This window comes from Chiloscyllium plagiosum, unplaced genomic scaffold (genome assembly GCF_037043375.1).
Source record: "Chiloscyllium plagiosum isolate Xiang-an unplaced genomic scaffold, Cpla_swu_hap1 HiC_scaffold_11, whole genome shotgun sequence".
Classification (NCBI taxonomy): Eukaryota; Metazoa; Chordata; class Chondrichthyes; order Orectolobiformes; family Hemiscylliidae; genus Chiloscyllium; species Chiloscyllium plagiosum.
The window spans coordinates 53,423,217-53,448,657 of record NW_028270149.1 but is presented as its reverse complement, the minus strand read 5'-3'; the positions used below and the strand labels follow the sequence as shown (position 1 = coordinate 53,448,657).

At 44.4% G+C, this 25,441-nt stretch overlaps 1 protein-coding gene across 3 annotated transcripts in view; it reads left to right on the top strand.

Annotated features, from left to right (window-relative positions):
• LOC122557209 (exocyst complex component 1-like) overlaps positions 1-25,441 on the top strand; it is a 112,737-nt gene that overhangs the window by 18,687 nt on the left and 68,609 nt on the right. For all 3 annotated transcript variants that reach the window (XR_015758662.1, XM_087992060.1, XM_043704651.2), the window contains exons 4-5: positions 21,345-21,538; positions 23,867-24,094. Coding sequence is in view for 2 of the 3 variants with exons in the window: in XM_087992060.1 (XP_087848186.1) it covers positions 21,345-21,538; positions 23,867-24,094 (422 nt within the window). In the remaining variant the exon portion in view is untranslated. The remainder of the gene's footprint in view (positions 1-21,344; positions 21,539-23,866; positions 24,095-25,441) is intronic.

Below are 25,441 nucleotides of genomic sequence, written 5' to 3'. Positions count from 1 at the left end.
CAACTTTTAATCTAAATATTTAGAAGAAGTCATCAGTTGATAGGGACATGTTCAAAGAGTTTATTGGTTGTTTGCAGGATTGCTTTTTCTCAGTGGTATTGGGAATGGAAAGTGTGACTGTACCTCTGCTTGTGACATCGACCCACTAATTACCTCAATGAACCTTACATTAACAAAGGTATCCCAGACAAAAATGTGAACAGCGAGGGGTGCATTATTTTAATTGCCTTCTTGTTCCTCATTTTCCTCCTAGTCACATTTCAAACTTCCAGACAAAAAAATTTATGCATTTGAATTTGTTCCTTCTGCAGATCCAAAAGCGATACAATACTATATAGAATACTACATGCCATGACCATTCTGTGGCCTCTGGCTGGCTCTTACAGAAAGACACCTCCAAATTTGTCTGGCATCTGACACGCATCTTTGGCACTCACATCTTAGCATTCATTATGTTAGTAATGTGCTACATTAATCAAGTTTTTCATGATATAATCATGATATAATCAGCCAAGTTTGAAGTGAATATCACTTGTGTCCTAACAACTATTCTATAAGTGAGTTTGTAGGTTCAAAGGCATTGTGGAGCATGAACTAATGCTGAAAGAAAACATCACAACAGTCTTCAAGAAATCAGATGACTGGGCATTCTCACAAAATTGAGATTCATTACTTTCCTACCATTTCAAAAAATACCATTTTGTGAAGCACAAACAGGTTAAGTAAAATAATACTTGCATTCACTTACAGCTACTAACATGTTTATTTGCAGAGGTAGTGACTGGACACCAAGGACTGACAACTTAGTTCTAAAGTCTTAAAAGCTGCTACCTTGTAACTTCTGCAACATATGTCCTGGATAATCCAGTGTCCTGATCCTGACACTGACTGAATTACAGGTCAGGAACCCAGCAGTGGTTATTGTGTGCCTTGGAGGAGGGTTTTGAGGAAGTAACCTCACACTTCTCTGAATTGAATACCATGAATCCAGTTGGTCACAGGAAGGAGGGGCCAGTCAAAGGGATGGAAGGGAAGAGGCAGGTCTGGAAAGGGAGTTAGGGGATAGGTGGAAAGGTATTTGAAACTGGAGAACTCAATGTTGAGTCCTCCGAGCTGTAGGCTGCCCAGGTGGAAAATGAGGTCTTGTTCTGCCAGTTTGCAGTCTGATTCACAGTGGCAATGGAGGAGACCGAGGATAGACTGTCAGAGAGGGAATGGGAAGGGCCATTGAAACGGGCTGCGACCGGGAGATCAGGCTTGCCCTTATTGGCCCAACTGAAATGGTCGGCCAATAGGAAGAGAGGTAGGTGAACCTCTGTCTCACAGGGAAGGACAGTTTAGGGCCCTGGATGGAGGTGAGAGGGGCAGTGTGCCGGCAGGTTTTGCATGCTTTGTGATTGCTGGAGAGGGTAGTGGGGGGGATGGTGTGGGGCGGGGTTCGCGTGGGGAGGAGGGGCGAAGGGATGGGGTCAGGGGGTGCAGGGCAGGGGTGGCGCAGGGAGGAGTGGGCGGGGGAGTGGGAGCGGGGGGGGGCGGGGGAGGGGAGTTTGGTGGGAAGAGTTTGGTGCGAACCAAAGAGTGGCAAAGGGATCGGTCCTTACGGACAGCAAACATGAGTGAGGAGAGCAAGATGTTCTTGGTGGTTGGATCCCAGTTGGACCTGGCAGAATTTTTGTGGATGATAGATTAGATGTGTAGACTAGTGGGGTGGAAAGTGAGGACAAGTAAAGGGGGGTAGTCCCTGTCTTCATTATGTTTGGATGGGGCGCAGTTCAGAGCAATGGAGAGAGGAATGGAGGAGGTGCGAAGGAGGGCTGTCTGGATGACAGAGGGGGAGAGCACATTGTTTAAAATAGGTAGACATCTGGAATGCTTGGGAGTGGAATGTTTCTTCATCAAAGCAAATGCAATGGAGACAGAGGAATTGGAAAAACCGGATGGAGTTTTTGCAGGAAATGGAGTGGGGGAGGAGATGTAGTCCACATAGTAATAGGAGTCTGTGGGTTTGTAGTAAATGTAAGTCCATAAGCTGTCGCCAGAGTTGGAAATGGAGAGGTCAAAGAAGGGGAGGGAGATGTCCGAGATTAGTGAATTAAAGGGCAGGGTAGAAATTGTTGGCAAAGTCTATGACCTGCTTCAGTTCAACCCGGGTGCAAGATGCAGCACCGATGCATTCATCTGTAAAGTACAGATTTGAGATGGCCCAGGGAATCCCTTATGGACTCAGACCTGTAAGCCTCTCTCGGTTCGTCCCAGAGATCGTACTCTTTGGAAGTCTGGAATAAAAAACTTCATATAGACAGATTAGTTTAATTTTAGTCATCCCCTTTATTTACCAGTAGCATCACTGTTACAGCATAACACCGATACCTACAAGCGAAACTAACTACGTTCTAATAACATAGGAGAGTAGGGTACCAGCTCTTTAAGTGCCCCAGCAGGCTACTCTGATGTACTGATACAAAGTGGCTTCCTTTATACAAAAATTTACAAAACAATTGCATGCTCTTAATTAGACAGATAACAGTGACAGACAATAATTTGTAAGGAAGAAAAGTTAATTGACAGGTCTGTGTACGCTTGACTAATCACTCCTACAGGCCCTAAGCCATTCACCAGGTGGGAAAAACATACCCAGCCTAGTTAGGCACCTGCTAGCGAGATAAACTCCCATCATAAAGAGTTACCAGTCTGAGCTAATTGGAGAGTGCATAAGATAATCTTGCACAGCTCATATCAGATACAATTTTTTAAATTTCAAAAATATACTTTATTCATAAAAATATTTTGATGATCTGTACAATTGGTGGTGCCATTCATAGGCGCACCTTGCATTCCTTTACATACAGAGATCGGAATTAATCATTCGTATATACAGGTCTGTACGTTTAACATCCATATATTTAGCTGAGGCGTCAGCGGAGCCCACTTACTGCATGGGCCCCCTGTTCTTCGTTGGCAGGCAGACATTACGCAGTGGTCTTTCCCCACCACACCTTGGCGACAGCTGCCCCAAACTTCAGCGCATCCCTCAACACGTAGAGCTGGACCTTGGAATGTGCCTGTCCGCAACACTCAGTCGGGGTCAGCTCCTTCAGCTGGAAGATCAACAGGTTTCGGACAGACCAACGAGCGTCTTTCACCGAGTTGATGATCCTCCAGGTTCAGTTGATGATCATCTCGATGTGTGTCCCATGGAACAGACTGTAGAGCACGGAGTCCCACGTCACGGAGCTGCTCAGGACAAACCTTGACAAACACCACTGTATTCGTCTCCAGCCTTCCTTTGCATAGCCACATTCCAGAAGGAGGTGTGTGGCAGTCTCATCTCCTCCGCAGCCACTTTGAGGGCAGCGTGCGGTGCGACAGAGAGGCCGGGTGTACATAAAGGATCTCACAGGCAGAGCCCTTCTCACCACCAGCCAAGCCATGTCTTGGTGCTTGTTGGAAAGATCTGGCGATGAGGCAGTCTGCCAAATGACTTTGACAGTCTGCCCAGGGAACCACTCGACAGGATCCGCTCTCTCCTTTTCCCAAAGGGTCTCAAGGACACTACGTGCTGACCACTTCCTGATGGACTTGTGGTCAAATGTTTTTTCTTCATAAATTTCTCCATGAAGGACAGGTGATACAGAACGGTCCAACTACTTGGAGCGTTCTGTGGCAGCGAGGCCAGACCCATCCTTCGCAACGCCAGGGAAAGGTAGAACCTCGGTACGCAGTGACACTTGGTGTTTGCGTACCGGGCATCCACGCACAGCTTTATGCAGCCACACACAAAGGTGGCCATCAGGGTGAGGGTGGCATTGGGTGTGTTTTCTCCCCTATTGCCCAGATCTTTATACATAGAGTCCCTTTGTACCCGGTCCATCTTTGATCTCCATATAAAATGGAAGATGGTCTGGGTGACAGCGACAGCACAGGTTCTGGGAATAGGCCAGATCTGTGCCACATAAAACAACACTGACAGTGTCTCACACCTGATGACCAGATTTTTTTCCCGTGATGGAGAGCGACCGTTGCTTCCATCTGCCCAGTTTCTGCCTCACTTTCCTGATATGCTCCCCCCAAGACTTGGTGCATGCCCCAACCCCTCCGAACCAAATACCCAGCACCTTCAGGTGGTCAGTCCTGACGGTGAAGGGGATGAAGGATTGATCGGCCCAGTTCCCAAAGAGCATGACCTCGCACTTGCCTCGGTTGACCTTGGCCCCCCCGAGGCCCGTTAGAACTGGTCACATATGCACATGAGTCTGCGCACGGACAGCGGATCCGAGCAGAAAATGGCGACATCATCCATGTACAGGGAGGCCTTAACCTGCAGGCCCCGCTGCCAGGAATAGTCACCTCTCTCAGGCTCGCATCCTTCCTGGTGGACTTGGCAAATGGCTCTATGCAACACATAAACAAGGTAGGAGAGAGAGGACAGCCCTGCCTGACTCCAGATCTGACTGGGAAGCTATCTGATTCCCACCCATTGATTGAGACTGCACTGACAATATTGATGTCGAGCAGGCTGATCCAATTGCAGATTCCCTCCCCAAAACCCATTTTGGAGACATCTCTCATATATGTATGTGATATCCTGTCAAAGGCTTTCTCCTGGTCCAGGCTGATGAGGCAGGCGTCCAGCCCCCTGTCCTGCATGTAGGTGATCGTATCCCTGAGGAGTGCGAGACTCTCAGCAATCTTCCTGCCCGGTACAGCACAGGTTTGGTCAGGGTGGATCACCGATCCCAGAGCAGACCTGACCTGGTTGGCGATGACCTTTGCCAAGATTTTGTAATCTGCATTTAATAGTGAGTTTGGCCTCCAGTTTCTGATTTCATCCCTCTCCTCCTTCCGCTTGTAGATGAGGGTGATGATGCCATTCCTCATGGATTCACTCATGGTACCTGTCCGAAGCATACTGACACACACCTCCAGCAGGTCCTGGCCAATCACGTCCCACAGAGCAGAATAGAGCTCGACTGGTAAGCCATTGCTTCCGGGAGTTTTATTATTTTCGAAGGACTCGAGGGCCTTAGTCAGCTCGTCCAGAGATAGCAGCTGGTCCAGCCTCTCCCATGTTCTGTCGTCTAAGACCCCCATATTAGAGGACAGGAATGACTGGGAGGCCGCGCTGTCCATTGGCTTCGAGTCATAATAACTGGCATAGAAGGATTTGCTGATCCTCATGACGCCAGCCTGAGATGATGTTATCAAGCCATCTTCTTCTTTCAGGCTGCTGAGCACGGAGCTCTCTTTGTGCACCTTCTGGAAGAAGAAACATGAGCACGTCTCGTCCTGCTCCACGGAGCAGACCCTGGACCGGAAGATTATCTTGGAGGCCTCAGAGGCAAAGAGCGAGGCTTGCTGGCCCTTCACCTCCTGGAGGTCCTCTGTGACATCGACCCCCATCGTCGACAGCAGGAGCAGGTTCTGCATACTTTCCTGGAGTTGGGACAGTTTTCCCCGCCTCTCTCTCGCCTCCTGAACACCTTTGAGAATGAAGAACCTCTTGATGTTCCCTTTTCCTGTTTCCCATCAGTCCCCTGGGTAATCCCTCTTGAGCTCCTCAATGTTTCCCGGTGTCAACAGCTTGGTGTTCTGCTTCCATGTTCCATTGCCAGACCGCTGCTCGTCCTGTAGGTGACAGTCAGCCAGCAGGAGGCAGTGGTCAGAGAAGAACACCGGCTTGACGTTCGTGGATCTGACCGTGAATGTTCGGGACACAAACAGGTAATCTATCCTTGAGAGTATAGACCCGTCTGCCTGTGACCAGGGGTATCTATGCTACGCTCCATCTGCAGGGGTGCTGAAGACGTCGTGCAGCTGGGCATCTTTGACCGTGTCCATCAGGACTCTGGATGTGGTGTCCAGTTTACTGTCACCCCCCGCTGGATCGTACATCTGCATCAATGATAGTGTTGAAGTCTCCGGCCAGAATGACCGGCCTGGACGTAGCGAGCAACAGTGGAAGCTGCTGCAGCATGGCCAACCGTTCACTCTTACCCACTGGGGCAGACACATTAATCAGTCTCAGGGGAGGGTTTCTATACATGACATCAGTGACGAGTAGGTGCCCGCCCACCATCTCCTTAACCTCTGAGATGGTGAAGTTGCCTCCTCGCAAGGGGATACCTAGACTGGAGGCACGGCTATTGTTGCCCCCCGACCAAACTGACGGCCCATGGGCCCACAAGCTCGACCATCTCCTGTAGCTGCTGATGTGCAGTATCCTAGACTCCTGCAGAAACAAGACATCGGCTTTAACGTTGGCCAGGAAGGCCATTTCCTGTTGGTCCAGCCTCTCTGGGGTAGCTATCTGCATTCCTATGGTGAACACAAACTGCTGGACACTTGCAGGGCTGAGGTAGCTGTCGTACTCCACGCTGCAGGCATTTCCCTGCTCTGCTGTCTTCAGGTCGGGACCAGGGTTCGCACAGTCCCGTTCTCTGTCTGACAGTGGGGCTGTCCGAGGATCGCTGCCTCCAGTTACCTGGAGCTGTGGGGCGATGGTTACCTCCTGGTCTCACCGAGTGGGGGGTGGTCTTTACCCGCTCCCTTAGAGGATTTGTCATTTCTTGTTTGGGGGGTGTGCTACCCTCCTTTTTCCCCGCGGCTTCCTCTGGTGACGATCCTCCTTACACCTGTCCTCACCATCTGAAGAGCTGCCTGTATACACCTCATGCAGGTGTCGTTTTCCCCTTAGCTAGGTACACGTTTTTTTAAATTTCAAAAATATACTTTATTCATAAAATTATTTGGATCTCTATACAATTGGTCATGCCATTCTTGTGCACACATTACATTGCTTTACATAGAGACATCAAAATTTATTTTTCCTATATAGAAGTCTGCACATTTACTATCCAGCTTATACGTCTTTTCTGCTTTACATAGAGACATCAAAATTTATTTTTCCTATATAGAAGTCTGCACATTTACTATCCAGCTTATACGTCTTTTCTTTTATCCCACATTTGGGGACATTGCAGGCATCAGCACACCCGAAGTGCAATGGGATAGCCTCGTCCTGGGAGAATCTTTCTTTATTTCAAAATATACTTTATTCATAGAAATAAATCTTTGGTACCTGTACAATTGGTCATGGTGTTCATATATATACATTGCATGTCTTAACATTACAGAGAACAGATTGAGTTAATCGAATTTAAGTTATCGTATTTACAGTTCTGTCTATTAACCATCCAATCTCTTAGTATTTAGCTGAGGCTTCAGCGGAACCCAACTACTGAGTGGGCCCCCTGTTATACGATAGCAAAGGGACCTTCTTTAATCCCCAGTTTATGGGGTTACCATTGTCCATTTGACTGTCCTGTCTCTGGGGTGGCTATCTGCATCCCCGTGGTGAGCGCGAACTGCTGGACCCTCGCAGGGCTGAGGTAGCTGTCCAGCTCCTCACTGGGGTCATTTACCTGCTCTGGTGTCATTGAGCCGAGGCAAGGGTCTGCACCGTCCAGTTCTGTGTCTGACAGTGGGACTGTCAGAGGATCACGGCTCTCAGTCACCTGTAGCTGTAGCTGTGGGGCAGTGGGTACCCCCTGGTTCTCACTGGGTGGAGTGTGGACTTCGGGGTGTCCATTGTTTCCTGGTTGGGAGGAAATGCCCTCCTCTTCATCTATGGCACTCTGTCTCTTCTTCTGATGATCCTCCTTGCACCCATCTTCACCATCTGAAGAGCTGGCCGTACCTCCCTCATGCAGCTGTCGTTTTCCCCTTTGCTGGGAGGCTTTGGGGGCCTGGCAGGATTTTCTGTCCAGCTTGCACATTTTTTTTTAATTTCAAAAAATATACTTTATTCATAAAATAATTTGATGGTCTGTACAGTTGGTCTTGCCATACATACGTAAACATTTACATACAGAGATCAGAATTTATCATTTTTATATACAGCTCTGTACGTTTATCAATCATATATCCATATATTTAGCTGAAGTGTCAGCAGAGCCCAAATGACTGCGTGGGCCCCCTGTTCTTCTTAGGCAGGCAGATGTTACACGGTGGTCTTTCCCCACCGCGCCTTAGCAGCAGCTGCCCCAAGCTTCAGCGCATCCCTCAACAAGTAGTCCTGGACCTTGGAATGTGCCAGTCTGCAACACTCAGTCGGGGTCAACTCCTTCACCTGGAAGATCAACAGGTTTCGGACCGCCCAGTGAGAGTCCTTCACCGAGTTGATGATCCTCCAGGCACAGTTGATGTTCGTCTCGGTGTGCGTCCCGGGGAACAGACCGTAGAGCACGGAATCTCACGTCGCGGCACTGCTTGGGACGAACCTTGACAAACACCACTGCATTCCTCTCCAGACTTCTTCTGCGTAGGCACGTTCCAGAAGGAGGTATGTGACAGTCTCGTCCCCCCAGCAGCCGCTTCGAGGGCAGCGTGCGGTGCGGCTGAGAGTCCGGGCGTGCATAAGGGAGCTCACAGGCAGAGCCCTTCTCACCACCAGCCAAGCCATGTCTTGGTGCTTGTTGGAAAGTTCTGGCGATGAGGCATTCTGCCAAATGGCTTTGACAGTCTGCTCAAGGAACTGTTCGATAGGATCCGCCCTCTCCTTTTCCCAAAGGGTCTCAAGGACACTACGTGCTGACCACTTCCTGATGGACTTGTGGTCAAAGGTGTTTTTCTTCATAAACTTCTCCACGAAGGACAGGTGATATGGAACGGTCCAACTATTCGGAGCATTCCGCGGCAGCGAGGCCAGGCTCTTCCTTCGCAACATCGGGGACAGGTAGAACCTCAGTACGTAGTGACACTTGGTGTTTGCGTACCGGGGATCCACGCACAGCTTGATGCAGCCACACACAAAGGTGGCCATCAGGGTGAGGGTGGCATTGGGTGTATTTTTTCCCCCGTTGCCCAGATCTTTGTACAGCGAGTCCCTTTGGACCCGGTCCATCTTTGACCTCCATATAAATTGGAAGATGGCCCGGGTGACTGCAGCGGCACAGGTTCTGGGAATAGGCCAGACCTGTGCCACATATAACAGCAATGAGTGCCTCACACCTGATGACCAGGTTTTTTCCCAAGATGGAGAGCGACCGTAGCTTCCATCTGCCCAGTTTCTGCCTCACTTTGCTGAGACGCTCCTCCCAAGACTTGGCACACAGCCCAGCCCCCCCGGACCGAATGCCCAGCACCTTACACTTCTACTGCATCAAACCCATAACATTCCAGCACAACCTTCTTGATGACCTCCGTCCGATCAAAGGTGTATGATCCTCCACCTTCTTCACAGTCACTCTGACTGTATTGCGAATGCCCTGGTTTGGGCTGCGGGTGGCTGCTGAGGCCATAACTCCGAGGTTGGCTAGTCCCTGAAATGGTGTTAGGCCAAAGCCAGCATGAAAATCCACCAAGAACAGTTCAGCACAACCAAATGATCCTCCAACGTCCAATCATGATCCAGCGATGATCTCCACGAACTCTGATGACTCAAAGCTCCACCCTTGATCTGGTATCTCCCCTGCCAGGACATATCAGATACAATTGTTTTACAAAATGGCTTCTTAGCAAGGAGAGCAAACCTTTGACCATAAAATGGCTTCCCGACACATTGTGCCAGAATCTTTTCAATGTTAGGCCTAGAATAATTTCTAAACTAGGAGCAGCCTCCTGCTTTTTAAGCACTGAACCATTCTATACCTGAGGCTGAGATGTTACTGTAAGTTTGCATTTAGACTGATTCATTAGTCTTTGAATTAACATGTTTTCTTTTCAGGATTATGATTCAAATTCAAATAAGATATAAGATTTGATTGGTTAGAATTGGCATTGGGGCAGTCTATAAGGTCTGTAGAGTGGTCTGCAAGAACAGCAAGTAAGTTAAAGCTTCATCAATATTACCTTTTACAGAGTTTGTATTTAATAACTGGTAATGGCTACTCAGTATCATCACAAAGTCTCAAAAATTCAATTAATTTCAATCCATAGCAGGTAAGCGCGAAGAGTTAATTTTCCACTAGCTTCAGCAGCCTCAGCACTAAAATGGTCTCTCTCTCTTAGAACATAGAACATAGAACATAGAAGAATACAGCGCAGTACAGGCCCTTGGGCCCTCGATGTTGCGCCGATCCAAGCCCACCTAAACTACACTAACCCACTATCCTCCATATACCTATCCAATGCCCTCTTAAATGCCCATAAAGAGGGAGAGTCCACCACTGTTACTGGCAGGGCATTCCATGAACTAACGACTCGCTGAGTGAAGAACCTACCCCTAACATCAGTCCTATATCTACCCCCCCTTAATTTAAAGCTATGCCCCCTTGTAATACCCGACTCCATACGCGGGAAAAGGTTCATACTGTCGACCCTATCTAACCCCCTAATCATCTTGAACACCTCAATCAAGTCACCCCTAAACCTTCTTTTCTCTAGTGAAAACAGCCCCAAGTGCCTCAGTCTTTCCTCATACGATTTTCCTTCCATACCAGGCAACATCCTGGTAAACCTCCTCTGCACCCGTTCCAATGCCTCCACATCCTTCCTATAGTATGGCGACCAAAACTGCACACAATATTCCAGATGCGGCCGTACCAGAGTCTTATACAACTGCATCATGACCTCAGGACTCCGGAACTCAATTCCTCTACCAATAAAAGCCAGTACGCCATATGCCTTCCTCACCGCACTATTTACCTGGGTGGCAACTTTCAGAGATCTGTGTACATGGACACCAAGATCCCTCTGCTCATCCACACTACCAAGTATCCGACCATTAGCCCAGTACCCCATCTTTTTGTTATTCTTCCCAAAGTGAATCACCTCGCACTTAGCCACATTGAATTCCATCTGCCACCTTTCTGCCCAGCTCTGCAGCTTCTCTATATCCTGCTGTAACCTGCCACATGCTTCCTCACTGTCAACAACTCCTCCGACTTTCGTATCATCCGCAAACTTGCTCACCCAACCTTCTAACCCCTCTTCCAGGTCATTTATAAAAATGACAAACAGCAATGGTCCCAAAACAGATCCTTGCGGAACACCGCTAGTGACGGCACTCCATGAAGAAACTTTGCCATCAACTACTACCCTCTGTCTTCTTCCATCCAGCCAATTCCTAATCCAAACCTCCAATTCACCCTCAATGCCATATCTCCGTATTTTCTGCAGTAGCCTACCATGGGGAACCTTATCAAACGCCTTACTAAAATCCATATATACCACATCTACCGCTTTCCCCTCATCAACCTCCTTCGTCACCTTTTCAAAGAATTCAATAAGGTTTGTGAGGCACGACTTGCCCTTCACAAAACCATGCTGACTATCCTTGATCACATTATTCCTATCCAGATGTGCATAAATCCTATCCCTTACAATTCTCTCTAAGACTTTGCCCACAACAGAAGTGAGACTCACCGGCCTATAGTTACTAGGGCTATCCCTACTCCCCTTTTTGAACAAGGGAACCACATTTGCTATCCTCCAGTCTTCTGGGACTACTCCTGTAGACAAAGAGGACATAAAAATCAAGGCCAATGGCTCTGCAATCTCCTCCCTTGCTTCCCAGAGAATCCTAGGATAAATGCCATCAGGCCCAGGGGACTTATCAATTTTCACCTTTTCCAGGATTTCCAACACCTCTTCTCTACATACCTCAAAGCCATCCATTCTACTTATTTGTGACTCAGTATTCTCATCTACAACAATGCCCTGTTCCTGAGTAAATACTGAAGAAAAGTATTCATTCAGTGTCTCCCCAATCTCTTCCGCCTCCACACGCAACTTCCCACTACTATCCTTGACTGGACCTATTCCTACCCTAGTCATTCTTTTATTCCTAACATACCTATAGAAAGCCTTAGGGTTTTCCCTAATCCTATCGACTAAGGACCTTTCATGTCCCCTCCTTGCTGCTTTTAGCTCTCTCTTCAGGTCCTTCCTGGCTACCCTATAACTCTCAATCGCCCCAATTGAACCTTCACGTCTCATCTTGAGATAGGCCGCCCTCTTCCATTTAACAAGGGATTCCAATTCCTTATTAAACCACGGCTCCCTCGCACGACCCTTTCCTTCCTGCCTGACAGGTACATAATTATCAAGGACACTCAATAGTTGCCCCTTGAACAAGTTCCACATATCCTTTACACTCTTGCCTTGGAGTCTACTTTTCCAAGCCACACATCCTAAGTCATGCCTCACCGCATCATAATTTCCCTTACCCCAACTATAACTCTTGCCCTGTAGTACACACTTATCCCTCTCCATCACGAGTGTAAAAATCACCGAATTATGGTCACTATCCCCAAAGTGCTCACCTACCTTTAATTCTAACACCTGGCCTGGTTCGTTACCCAGAACCAAATCCAGTATGGCCTCACCTCTTGTTGGCCTGTCTACATATTGTGTCAGGAAACTCTCCTGCACACATTGAACAAACACTGACCCATCTAACGAACTTGAGCTATAGCTTTCCCAATCAATATCAGGAAAGTTAAAGTCCCCCATAACAACCACCCTATTACTGTCACTCATCTCCTGAATCACCTTCCCAATCCTTTCTTCAATGATTCTAGGACTATTAGGAGGCCTGTAAAAGACTCCTAACAGGGTGACCTCACCTTTCCTATTCCTAACCTCAGCCCAAACTACCTCAGATGGCAAGTCCTCATCCATCGTCCTTTCCACCACTGTAATACTATCTTTGACAAGCAATGCCACACCTCCCCCTCTTTTACCCCCACCTCTGACCCTACTAAAACATTTAAATCCCGGAACCTGCAACAGCCAATCCTGTCCCTGTTCTAGCCATGTCTCCGTAATAGCCACAACATCGAAGTCCCAGGTACCAACCCACGCTGCAAGTTCACCTACCTTATTTCGTATACTTCTTGCATTGAAGTATACACACTTCAAGCCACTTCCCTGTTTACAGGCACCCTCCTTGGAAATTGATGCCATGTTCCTCACCTCCCTACACTCCAGGCCCTGCACCCTGAAGCTACAATCTGGGTTCCCATGCCCCTGCCGAGTTAGTTTAAACCCCCCCCAAGAGCACTAGCAAACCTCCCCCCAAGGATACTGGTTCCCCTCAGGTTCAGGTGTAGACCATCCTGTTTATAGAGGTCCCACCGTCCCCAGAAAGAACCCCAGTTATCCAAAAACTGGAACCCCTCCCTCCTGCACCATCCCTGAAGCCACGCATTTAAGTGTTCTCTCTCCCTATTCCTCGAATCTCTATCACGTGGCACAGGTAACAAACCAGAGACAACAACTCTGTTTGTTCTAACTCCGAGCTTCCAACCTAGCTCCCTGAAAGCCTGTCTAACATCCTCAGCACTCCTCCTACCTATGTCGTTGGTGCCAATGTGGACCACGACTTCGGGTTGCTCCCCCTCCCCCTCCAGGACCCGGAAAACACGATCAGAGACATCACGTACCCTTGCACCTGTGTCCTTTTGAACTCTCAAGTCAAGGACTTATAACAGCAAAGATGTTTTTCCCTCTGTGTCTGCCTCGCTTGCAAAGAGTAATAAGAATCCATTATAATTGACAGGACCTGGCCGTCAATTACAAGGCTTTTGATAGTACCGAATTTCGTTTCGGGGTCAGAATCAAACACTCATTAGTTTCACAAGGGAACAGCTGTGAATGTTATCACTTGGTGTCCTGTTTACACAGATTCACTGATGTTAAGGCAAATGTTCTTAATTGCCTTCGAGCATCCTGTTACCACTTGGTGAGCACTGATGTTTTTATCTTGTGCATACATTGGGTTCCCCACTTTTTCTGAGCTTTCCTGCCTGTCTATTTTCAAGTGTGCAGCAAATGTGTTCTATAATTCAGCATTACATTTTAGTCTAAATGTTTAAAGACAAGCTTTCAGATTACAGAGTTTCTCACATCGATGTAATGTAATGTGGATGATACAAAACTTGGAGACATTGCAAACTATGAGGATGACAGTGTAAAATGGCAGAAGTGCATTTGGGCAGATAGGTGGCAGACTAAGATTAATAGGGAGAAGTGCAAGATGATACATTTTGGTAGAGATACCTGGGTGTGTATATAAATATATATAAATAAGTAATTAAGTGTGGCAGGATAGGTAGACAAGCAGGAGGCTGGAAGAACACAGCAAGCCAGGCAGCATCAGGAGGTGGAGAAGTCAACGTTTCGGGTATAACCCTTCTTCAGGATGGGGGGGTGAGTGTAAAGGGGAGCTGCAGATAAATGGGGTGGGGTGGGGTGGGGATAGCGTAGTGAGGTGGGGATAGGTGGAGACAGGTAGAGGGTATGACCTGGTTGGTCGATGGGAGGGTCAATGTTATGTAGAATAAGCAGTTAAGAAAGCATGCAGTTTTCTAAACAGGGGTATAGAATAGAGGAGTGAGGATATTATTCTGAACTTGTGTAAGAGATTAATTAGACCTCTACTGGAAAATTGTTTGTACATGCCACATTTTAGGAAGAATGTGAATGCATTTGTGAGAGTGGCATAAGAAGTGTTCATGAATGGAGGGTTCCAGAGATGAGAACTTCAATTATGAGGATGAATTGAAGAAATTGGGACTGTTTCCCTTGGAGAGGAGAAGGCTAAACGGAACTTTGATAGGTTTTTCTGAAATCAATACTAGGCTGAACAGTGTAAATCAGGAGAAATTGTTCCCTTTCGTAAAAGGGTTGAGAATGAGAGGACAGAGATAATTTGCAGAGGTAATTTACAAAAGAAGCAAGTGTGATGTGAGCAAACACTTTGCACTCGGTGAGTAGTTAGGGTCTTTGCAATGAACCAGACTCTATAAAAGATCTTAAAGTAAGGGAACCCTTAGGAAGTAGCGACCATAATATGACAGAGTTCAGTCTGGAGTTTGAAAGGGAGAAGGCAAAATCGGATGTAATGGTGTTACAGTTGAATAAAGGTAATTATGAGGGCATGAGAGAGGAACTGACTAAAATAGACTGGAAGCAGAGGCTAACCGGGAAGACAGTAGAGCAAAAATGACAGGAGTTTGTAGGTATAATTGAGGACACTGTACAGAGGTTCATTCCCAAGAAAAGAAAGATTAACCGGGGAGGGATTAGACAACCTTGGCTGACAAAGGAAGTCAGGAAATGTATTAAAGAAAAAGAGAGATCCTATAAAGTGGCTAAGAACAGTGGGAAATCAGAAAATTGGGAAGGATACAAAAGCAAACAGAGGATAACAAAGAGTGTAATAAGAAAGGAGAGGATCAAATATGAAGGTAGGCTAGCCAGTAATATTAGAAATAATAGTAAAAGTTTCTTTCAGTACATAAGAAACAAACGACAGGCAAAAGTAGACATTGGGCCACTTCAAACTGATGCAGGAAGCCTAGTGATGGGAGATAAGGAAATAGCAGGAGAACTTAACAAGTACTTTGCGTCAGTCTTCACAGTGGAAGACATGAGTAATATCCCAAAAATTAAAGGGTGTCACGGGGCTGAGTTGAGTATGGTTGCCATTACGAAAGAGATAGTGCTAGAAAAGTTAAAAAGTCTTAATTGATAAATCTCCTGGCCCCGATGGGATACACCCTAGAGTTCTGAGAGAGGTGGCTGAGGAAATAGCAGAGGCATTGGTTGAGACCTTTCAAGAGTCACTGGAGTCAGGAAAGGTCCCGGATGATTGGAAGATGGCTGTTGTAACCCCCTTGTTCAAGAAAGGATCAAGGCAAAAGATGGAAAATTATAGGCCAATCAGCTTAACCTCGGTTGTTGGTAAAATTCTAGAATCCATCATTAAGGATGAGGTTTCTAAATTCTTGGAAGAGCAGAGTCTGATTAGAACAAGTCAGCATGGATTTAGTAAAGGGAGGTCATGCCTGACAAACCTGTTGGAATTTTTTGAAGAGGTAACAAGTAGGTTAGACCAGGGAAACCCAGTGGATGTGGTCTATCTAGACTTTCAAAAGGCCTTTGATAAGGTGCCACACGGGAAGCTGCTGAGCAAGGTGAGGGCCCATGGTGTTCGAGGTGAGCTGCTGGGATGGATTGAGGATTGGCTGTCTAACAGAAGGCAGAGAGTTGGGATAAAAGGTTCTTTTTCAGAATGGCAGCCGGTGCCGAGTGGTGTCCCGCAGGGTTCGGTGCTGGGGCCACAGCTGTTCGCATTATATATTAATGATTTGGATGAGGGAACCGGGGCATTCTAGCGAAGTTTGCCGATGATACGAAGTTAGGTGGACAGGCAGGTAGTACTGAGGAAGTGGGGAGGCTACAGAAGGATCTAGACAGGTTGGGAGAGTGGTCCAGGAAATGGCTGATGGAATTTAACGTGAGCAAGTGCGAGGTCTTGCACTTTGGCAAAAAGAATAAAAGCATAGACTACTCTCTAAATGGTGAGAAAATTAATAAAGCCAAAGCACAAAGGGATCTGGGAGTGCTAGTTGAGGATTCTCTAAAGGTAAACATGCAGGTTGAGTCCGTGATTAAGAAAGCGAATGCAATGTTGTCTCTTATCTCAAGAGGGTTGGAATATAAAAGCAGAGATGTACTACTAAGACTTTATAAAGCTCTGGTTAGGCCCCATTTGGAGTACTGTGTCCAGTTTTGGTCCCCACACCTCAGGAAGGACATACTGGCACTGGAACGTGTCCAGCGGAGATTCACACGGATGATCCCTGGAATGACAGGTCTAACATATGAGGAACGGCTGAGGATACTGGGATTGTATTCGTTGGAGTTTAGAAGATTAAGGGGAGACTTAATAGAGACATACAAAATAATACATGGCTTGGAAAAGGTGGATGCTTTCAGTTAAACGAGGAGACTAGGACCCGTGGACACAGCCTTAGAATTAGAGGGGGTCATTTCAGAACAGAAATGCGGAGAAATTTCTTCAGCCAGAGAGTGGTGGGCCTGTGGAATTCATTGCCACGGAGTGCAGTGGAAGCCGGGACGCTAAATGTCTTCAAGGCCGAGATTGATAGATTCTTGTTGTCTAGAGGAATTAAGGGCTACGGGGAGAACGCTGGTAAGTGGAGCTGAAATGCGCATCAGCCATGATTGAATGGCGGAGTGGACTCGATGGGCCGAATGGCCTTACTTCCACTCCTATGTCTTATGGTCTTATGGGTCTGGAACAAGCTGATTGGAAGTGTGGTAGAGGTAGGTTCAATTGAGAGTGCAGGAGATAATCTTTTAAATAGAAACAATATTCAGGAAATGTGGGGTAAAGGCAGGAGAAAGGCACTATTCATAACGCTCATTCAGAGAACTAGTGCAGACATGATGGGCCAAATAGCCTCCCCTACACAATTACAATTCCCCGATTCTGTGATTCCATAGCATCATGTAGCTTGGTGGGCAGTTATGATTGACAGTCCCACTCCCATACGACTTGACTCTGTTTGTCACTTGGACAGGAGATACATAGGTGTCATCTACTTTCCGATTTAGTACGAAGAAGGACTGTAATGTTTACCTTTTAACTTTTATTCCTTATTTCTTTTATACCTGTTTCTTAAGTTTTTGTATCTAGGTAATTGTACTTAAGATTGCGCCATGTATGGAGGCATTGAAAACTTTTCACTACTCCTCTACCTTTGTACTTGAGTACACGTGACAATGAAGTTTAAATTTAACATAATCTAGATCAAAATCTAATCTGAAGAAATATTTATCACTGACATCATGGATGTATTTGTGAGTCGAAGATTGAGAAATTTCACAGTTCACTAGTTGGCCTTTGAAATAAAGACATGTGGTGTAAAATTCCAAGCAGTGGAATGTGGTGAAACGGTTAAAAATTATGTCCCAATACATGTGTGAATCTAACCGGAATGGAGGTGTTGCTTAGTCCCGTGTGAATCTTCTTATCTGTATGTAACCAGAATGGAATGTGTTTTTTAGCCTTGCTCTGCTGTTCACATGAATGTTTATATCTGGAAAAGAGTATATCAGCTGGAAAAGTCTCCAGTTCGGTGAGTCTGCTCCGGGGTTACGTTTAACCGCCGAGCGTGGGTTGTTGGCAACCGCTCTACGAGAACTGACGGCTCCCAGTTTTTGTAACATGTAGAGTGAGTATAAGCCAGACCCGTTGTGCGACGCTGCGGGGGAATAAAATGCCCATATTCTAGCAGTCTCGCCTCTTGGTCGTTTGTTCTGTGTCAGACTACTCTCCTACGAACCTGACCTTGAGAATTTTTTAAAACATTTGGCGTAGTCGGCAGGATCAATCGCAATTGAGGAGAGATTTTGATACAGAACAATGTTTTGGAAAAAGACTAAGAAACCAGAAGAACAAACTGTGGAGGTCCCGACCGTCCCGGGATGGCATGGATGTGGGCATGTACGTGGCAGTTTGTTTGAGAAAGGATCCCAGTCCTGCCGAAGAACCCCTTGCCTGGGGTACAGCGGAGGATGTGGGCATGTCCAAAAAGCTGAAGCGGAGTTAACAGAATTGAATGGGATTGAACTGAACTGAACTGAGTGGAACTGAAGTGAATCAAATTGAACGGAACAAAATGGAACTGAGCTAAATTGAATTGAACTGAACAGACCTGAACTGAGCTGAATTGAATTACACTGAATTGACTGAACTGAAATTAACTGAAACGAATTGAACTGAATTAAGCATAATGTAACACATGTATTGGGCCAAGCAGTGGAATGTGGTGTAAAATTATGTCCCAATACATGTGTGAATCATAATGTAACACATGTATTGGGCCAAGCAGTGGAATGTGGTGTAAAATTCCAAGCAGTGGAATGTGGTGAAACGGTTAAAAATTATGTCCCAATACATGTGTGAATCTAACCGGAATGGAGGTGTTGCTTAGTCCCGTGTGAATCTTCTTATCTGTATGTAACCAGAATGGAATGTGTTTTTTAGCCTTGCTCTGCTGTTCACATGAATGTTTATATCTGGAAAAGAGTATATCAGCTGGAAAAGTCTCCAGTTCGGTGAGTCTGCTCCGGGGTTACGTTTAACCGCCGAGCGTGGGTTGTTGGCAACCGCTCTACGAGAACTGACGGCTCCCAGTTTTTGTAACATGTAGAGTGAGTATAAGCCAGACCCGTTGTGCGACGCTGCGGGGGAATAAAATGCCCATATTCTAGCAGTCTCGCCTCTTGGTCGTTTGTTCTGTGTCAGACTACTCTCCTATGAACCTGACCTTGAGAATTTTTTAAAACAAGACACTAGCATAAAAATTCAAAGCCAGTATAACCTTGATGGTCACCATTTCCTTCTGAGCACAAGTCCTGCTCCAGCAAATGATTCAGTTTGGTGATGATGGCCCTGGACATCCTTGAGGGTAACACAGTAGCTCAGTGGTTAGCACTGCTGCCTCACAGTGCCAGGATTCAGGGTTCGATTCCAGCCTCGGGCAACTGCCTGTGTGGAGTTTGCATATTCTCCCTTGTCTGTGTGGGTTTCTTCCGGATGCTCCGGTTTCCTTCCACAGTCCAAAGATGTGCAAGTTAGGTGAATTGTCCAAGCTAAATTGCGCATAGTGTTCAGGGATATGTAGGTTAGGTGCATTAGTCAGGGGTGAATGTAGAGTGATAGGGGAGTGGGTCTGGGTGGGATACTCTTTGAAGGGTCAGTATGGACATGTTGGTCTAGTCTGTACCAACACTGTTTCCTAGAGCTGTAGAAAATGATAACAAAGACATTAGATGCAATATCTGGTCGTTGACCTCAACTCTGGGGAATGTTGATCTGCTGCATCTTCCTCTGCAACTATCACTGGAAATTTCTATTCTTGCTGGACTTGGTGATAATATTGTAATTGCTCTCTCCTTTGATGCTGCCTTGGCCTGTGAAGCAATGCCACACAGAACCCGGAAACTGTTGTGTTCATATCATCTATGTGAGTCGATAATCTGTGTGAGTTGATAATCTGTGGGGAACGTTAGAAAGACCAACATTTCAGCAGTCGTACTCCTGAGCCGTTACATGAATCAAAATGAAGCATGTTATGCCCTGACATAATGTGTCATTCTCAAGGAGGCCAATGTTATGACTTGCTAAGAAACTCTGAGATATCCAACCTTATCCAGATGTATATTGCAGAACGAAAGTGTTCATGCTCCATTGGGTGAAAGAAATTCTGGCATAAGACTGCAATAATAGCTCTCTTCTCAAAAATAGACAACTTTGAACATCATAGACTATGTCCTTATGTTCTTACAGTTCATTAATGTTAGAGTGACTATTTTGAAAGTCTTTGATGGTTTAACTTTACTATGTTATTAACAGAGAGTTTGAAAGGCTGATTTGGTTCGGCTGTCTGTTTCTGTATTATAACAACAGTATTCAACTACATCTTTGCAGTGAGTGCCAGCTTAGTTCTACAAGCTTAAAACCTGTTCCTATCATTTTTTCCGGGTTTGACAAAGGTGATTGACCCAGAACAACATGCTGATTGATTGTTCCAGAGTCCTTCTCCTAACAATAGTACTAACTTGGACAGTCTGTCCAGGGAATGTCTTGCACCTAATGACAAGGTTCTTAGTCACAGTCACAAGGATACATTGCTCCTGTGTGTCCAGTTTTTGTTTTACCATATCCTTCTAGATTTTAGTCCATGTTCTAGTCTCTCCAGACTATATTCCCTGTACTTTCAAATGGTTTTGACTTCATGAGGAAGGGAACAGAGAATCAGTTGGTGCAGTTCCAAAAGAACATGACCTTGCTTTGGCAGTCAAGATTTGGAGGTGCCAGTGTTGGACGGGGGTGGACAAAGTTAAAAATCACACGACACCAGGTTATGGTCCAACAGGTTTATTTGGAAGCATTAGCTTTAGGAGCATTTCTCCCTCATCAGGTAGTTGTGGAGTATAAGATCATAAAGCCAGTTCAAAATGGTCACAGACACTCATCAGTATGTAATCTGGCAGCAGATCCAGGCAGGTGACAGCAACATTGCTGCAGCATTTGTCCAGATCCTCCTACCAGTATAGAGAGCTGTCAGCAACCAAGTTGCTTATTGACACATTTCAATATCCAGGACTATATATGAAAAGATCTACTACAGTTTGCAGTAGATGCAATAGAATTTTGTTGAGAAAAACCACTGTCTCAGACCGTCCTGCCACAGGACACTGATTAGAAACTGTATAATATATGAGATAAACTGTACGTTGTAAATGTAAACTATAATTGTAAGTATGATGAGACACCTCAGACCACAAACTATATTTAAAGAGCTGATATTGTTTGCATTTTTAGAAAGTCACTTTTAATTGTCATGAAATGTACTTACATAAATTAAGTTTAACTTCAGGAAAAAAAAACATCTTATTAAGGAGTACATAGTGCAACAAGTGTCTAAGCACAGCTTAGAGAAATTCGATGGAACATTGGTTTTAATCATAAAACATTGGTTGAATAATACAATCGAAAGATACAAAATTTTATTGTATTCCAGAGAGTCTGCGCCCTGCAGTGGAGCAGCACAAAAGAGGGCGAGTTGCAGAGGAAGAAGACATAGATGTTTACCAAGAATTGACATCGAAAGAGGCATTTGATATTGAGAAGTTAATGGAGCAATTTGATCAGTCTATTTCCAATTCCGAAGCTTTTGCGGAGAAAATGAGTAAAGATCTCCAAGTGTTAGATGAGGTAATTATTTTGCAAACTGGCACAAATAAGTGTTACTGTCAATAATCTACAATACATGGTGATAAATATGATGTGGAAATATGATGTATGAAATTAATTATTGAAATTAATTTTCAAATTCTTATTGTGTTCATCATGAATTATAATCCTCACCAGTATAATGGCTAAAAAAGCATTATCCAAATATGTTAGCCACTGACATTACTGTAATATAGATCAACAAAATATACTACAAGCACGAGCAATTTGTAACGCAATTGTGCACAGATGTATAGCTGTATTCATTCTCACATGCTTGTCTTGCTATTTAGAATTTTTCTTAGAATTAATTAAGTTTAAATGTTGGCACAGAAAGTTGCACAAGATTTTCTTATTGTGTTCATTAAACATAATATGAACCTTAAGAAATTGCACATATAATTACAATATGGCATGTTTCTGAATTAAGAGTATGGATGTATTTGTATTTTGGGTTTTCAATATTGTTACGACACAGGTAAACTCTCCTGCTTAATTTAAACCAGCAAAACAGAAAAGATTTATCCTATGCAATAATCTGTGAAAAATTGATAGGCCAAGAACTAGTTAAAGTAAAAATGAACAACTTTATTTCTTGAAGGATAACTGAGAATAATTAGCTTACAACTATTTACAACTCCTTTCTCTAACCTATCTTTTACCTTCTCTTTCTACAATACTAGTCCAATAAGACCCCCGATTCAGATTAGAAAACAAAACTTCTTATCTTAAAGCCAGGCACCTTTCGGTTCTTCTCCGTACTCCGGTCTTCTTTTCTACTTGGGGATTCTGCTTCACAGGTTACTGATCGATAAAGGTACCTTTAAGAGAACTATTCTCTGGGCAATTTGCAGATATCGTTAGCTTTACAGTTCTCTTCTCAACTGTTCAATTTTCCCCAGTCTTATTCCCCCAAAGCATCGGATTTTAATCTTGTCAATATACTAAATTCAAACTTGATTAGAATTTGGTATTTTTGGGTATAATTTAAATTGATTGACCAAATTCAAATTGTATTTGTCTCATAGCAACTCAGCCAGTGCTATCTGTTCTGAACCAAATATTACTTTGTAAATTCTCCAGCACTCAGTGTACTTGCCAAGTTCTTCACTCTCTTAAAGATACAGTACACTTATACAGCTTCGTAACACTATGAAGAAAAATATTTGAGTGTAGGTACTGAGAAATTATTGTAAAAATAGATTTCATCCCTAAAAAACTACAGTATGAATTTTCCAGTACTTCAGTTACTGTGGCCTGTGCAAAAAAAAAATTTACAATAAGCAAAGTATATTGAGCTGCATCTTGTGAATATGCTTTACACCTCGTAGTAATTTTTAAGGCAGCTTCAGAGTTCTAGACGTACTCAAGCATACTGAACTAACATTCAATATTCAACCAACAACAGTTAGTGTACTGTAGCTGCTTAGCCTTATTAGTTGCAATGGAGGACAGAATACCAGTGCAGAAATTTAAAATGTTAAATATTTTAGCTTTATTATGTTGCAAAGGAAATATTTGCACATGCTAAAATGTATTATCAATGAACAAATAACACCACCATAGACTAGAAATGAAAAATATGATATAATGTTTGTACATAATCCATCTCTTTTTTTGTTTCTTTTTCTATATAATTTCGATACTTTACTTTAAGATTGAAGCTCCATCTAAGCTAGATCAATGTATGCTCAGATTACCTGATCTACAGAGATCTTACAAATTTCCAATTGAAAAATTAAATTTTACTTACTTTTAAAATTGTCCAATGGTCATTGTAGATGCTCAAAGTTTTACAAGAACTTGATGTTGCAATTAAATCAGCAATTCATTCACTATGAAATAGGGAATACATGAAGTAAGTACTGTTTTTCAGTAAAATACAGTATCTTTATCATCTAAAATGTGTGTGTATGTGCATGCATATGTTTCCAATCATGGTATACATTATAGATTGTGTAGGTACTAGTTGTGGGCGGCACGGTGGCACAGTGGTTAGCACTGCTGCCTCACAGCGCCTGAGACCCGGGTTCAATTCCCGCCTCAGGCGACTGACTGTTTGGAGTTTGCACGTTCTCCCCGTGTCTGCGTGGGTTTCCTCCGGGTGCTCCGGTTTCCTCCCACAGTCCAAAAGATGTGCAGGGTCAGGTGAATTGGCCATGCTAAATTGCCCGTAGTGTTAGGTAAGGGGTAAATGTAGGGGTATGGGTGGGTTTCGCTTCGGCGGGTCGGTGTGGACTTGTTGGGCCGAAGGGCCTGTTTCCACACTGTAATGTAATCTAATCTAATTATATTATGTTTATACTTCAGGAAAACATACGGTCAATCATTGTGTCCGAGAAGCAAGTAACTGAAATGATGGAACTGATTGATGTGGCTCTTGTTGAAGTGAAGAGCATTGAGCAGACCCTTCAAACATACGAAGAGTTGTTGCAGAGTGTTAAAGAACAGATGGATCATATTCACCAAAGCAATTACCAATTACAAGTCATTGATTGTAACCAGCAAAAACTTTTAGAGGAAGTCATTTTTCTTGTGGTAAGCAAACTGCGTCAGGTGAGACAGCGAGTAATGATTAAGTGAGTTAGTAATTTGAAAATTACTGGCTTTATCTGGATATATGTATAACTATTTTTCACTTTCTCCTGTTATAGCGAGTAAATTATTGACTCTAATTATGATTGTGTGGTATATAAAAGGCTAATAAATTAGATGAAGTCTTCATAAGCTGTTGTCAAAATATAAAGAATAAGAGCCATGGTTCTATCACAAAAGATAAAATCATGAATGATGTGAAATGAAAAGCTAAGTTTTTAATTTTTGCCTTTAATTATTCAATTTTGGAATTATTTATTTCTCCTATTGAAGAGTTGAGCCTGTTTCCGACTCTGATCTAGCAGAAAATACACCCTTGCCTTTGAAGGAGTTATACGTTCAAATGTCTGATCAGGAGCCTTCATGGCCCAAACATTCTAGACCATGCCAGGAATCCATGCAACCAGTAGTGACACGGATCATGGTGAAATCTCTTTTTTAACATGAGCTGCCATGTTCCAAGATATAAAGCCTTTGAAGGCACCTTGAAAACTACTGAGAGAAGTTAAGTGTGTAAGTTAAATGCATGAGGGATACAGGTGCTACATTGGCAGTTGGGTTGATAGCCTGGATAGGCATGAATTTAATCCATTGCAGGGTGGGGGAATTAGGTCACATTAGGCGCATTGGAAGTGTCTGTGTGAGTGGTTGAGAGTTACTTTTATAGTTAGCCAGGAGTTATGCTGATGTTTTATTCCACCCTTTTTCCGGGTTCATTACTCAGGCAAGCCAGTTAGAACCCTCTCAAGTCTTAAACTCGAACTAAAGGCTTCAAGCACTGGATAATTGTCCATTGAAAATGTAAACATCCAAGGAAATTCCCACATTATAAATATAGTGGGACTGCCGTATAAACGTGACACACATTGTCCAGGGTATGTCTGACCTCCAATTATCTGGAGACTGAGACTGGGTTAGTAATTCTGAGAAAATGATTAGAGTCAAGACAAAATTCATATACTGCATCATAAAAACATAACAGAAGGAACAGGAGAAAACATTCAGCTCTTTGACCCTGCTTTGCCATACAATACAATCAAGATTAATGGTCTACGTCAATTTTTCTTTCCTCCATGCTCCCAATATTCCTTGATTCCCTTGAAGTGATTTGTCAATCTGAGTCTTGAATTTAAATTAAGGAATGGGAGCTGGGATAGCCATTTAAACCATCCAACCTGCTCAGCCATTCAATAAGATTATTTGTGGTCAGATTGTGACCTTAAGTCCACTTTCATGTCTGCATCCCTTGACTCCGTTGTTCAAAAATCTGTCTAACTCAGCTTTGAAAAA